The 1,320-nt window shown below is 31.3% G+C and overlaps 1 protein-coding gene across 1 annotated transcript; it reads left to right on the top strand.

Annotated features, from left to right (window-relative positions):
• Positions 1-363: 363 nt before the first annotated feature.
• LOC120091761 lies at positions 364-1,320 on the top strand. Its single transcript, XM_039049882.1, has one exon. It carries the CDS (start codon positions 741-743, stop codon positions 1,200-1,202), a length of 462 nt encoding a protein of 153 aa, XP_038905810.1. The 5' UTR covers positions 364-740; the 3' UTR covers positions 1,203-1,320.

The following is a 1,320-nucleotide window of genomic DNA, read 5'->3' as shown; positions in this document are numbered from 1 at the left end:
TGGTCCCTAAACCAGGTAATAATTTGGTTCTTACACTTTTAAATGTATAACAATTTAGTTCCTCACATAAAAAAAATAATCAAAATTAGATGTCAATTTTTATTATTTTTATGATGTTAACGTTGTATTTTATAAAAATATTGAGTCTCTAATTATTTTATCGATTTATTTATGCAAAAAATTTCATTAAATCTTAACATTGATTTCTACAATAGGGGTTAAATCGTTATAAATTTTAAAGTGCAAGAATTAAATTAGTACATAATAAAGCTCAAGGACTAAATTGTTACAAAATTGAAAATATAGTAACCAAATCGTTATAAACCAAAATTGAGAGACTAAATTGTTAATTTTATATAAATTTAGGGATTAAAAATGATTTTTAACCCCAACCCAAAAAAAAAAAAAAAAACTGTACATAAAATCCAGGTATGTTTTAGAAACAAAATTGAAAAATCAAATTAAAAAAAATGAAAAAAAAATAGAAATGGTTAGAAATACAATTAGGATAGTGATCCTCATCCATTAAGAAACCCCAACAATTAGAGATGAGAAGAAATAAAAAAGAACCCTAAAATTAGAGAGTGGCTAAGCAACAATTCCGTACAACCGAACCAAAATGCCCAATTTTTAAAGCCCTAAAATTTCCATTCCCTCACTCAAATCCACCAAAAAAGAAATTTCCCCCAAAATCCCTCTCTCCGTCTTCCTCCTCTGTAATCTGCAACAACAAATCAATCATGAGTCTGAATTGCCTCTCATGTCAAATCTTACAGAGAACGGATTCCGAGAGACACCGCGACCAGCAGATCCAAACTTACTATGCTTCCGACGAGTTCGATTCCTCGGAGCGAAGCTGGTCCGGCAACCTCTCTTTCCGCCCTCACGATCGCCATAACAGAGGAGGGTTTCGGGGCCTGCCGGAGAATAAGGTCGCTCCGATCAGTCACCGCCGTGCTGTGTCGTTCGGCGGGAAGGAGCCCAGGTTGGTTAGAAGCTCAGGGATGAGAAGGGATTGGAGCTTTGAGGATCTTAGAACTATTCGAGAAGAAAGGGAACCATCTGCCATACATTTCCTGACAACATTAACCTTTTTTTTTCTTTTTTTCTTTTTTTTTAAAAAAACTTGTTTATATATATATATATATATATATATTTTTAATTTTCGTATGGAATTATTTATATATAATATATATATATAAGCTAGTAGAAATGGGGAGATTCCTTTCAAAACTTTGAAAATATGTTTTTTTTTTTTTTTTAAATTTGAATTTTATCACATGTTTATTTTTTAAATTTGGATTTGTATTGTTATTTAAC

This window comes from Benincasa hispida, chromosome 11 (genome assembly GCF_009727055.1).
Source record: "Benincasa hispida cultivar B227 chromosome 11, ASM972705v1, whole genome shotgun sequence".
Taxonomy (NCBI): domain Eukaryota; kingdom Viridiplantae; phylum Streptophyta; class Magnoliopsida; order Cucurbitales; family Cucurbitaceae; genus Benincasa; species Benincasa hispida.
The sequence above is the reverse complement of the archived record's forward strand: the minus strand, read 5'-3'. Positions and strand labels throughout refer to the sequence as shown.

What these genes read in the sequence shown, in the direction of transcription:
- LOC120091761 (XM_039049882.1), top strand. Translation starts at nt 741, where the DNA reads ATGAGTCTGAATTGCCTCTCATGTCAAATCTTACAGAGAACGGATTCC.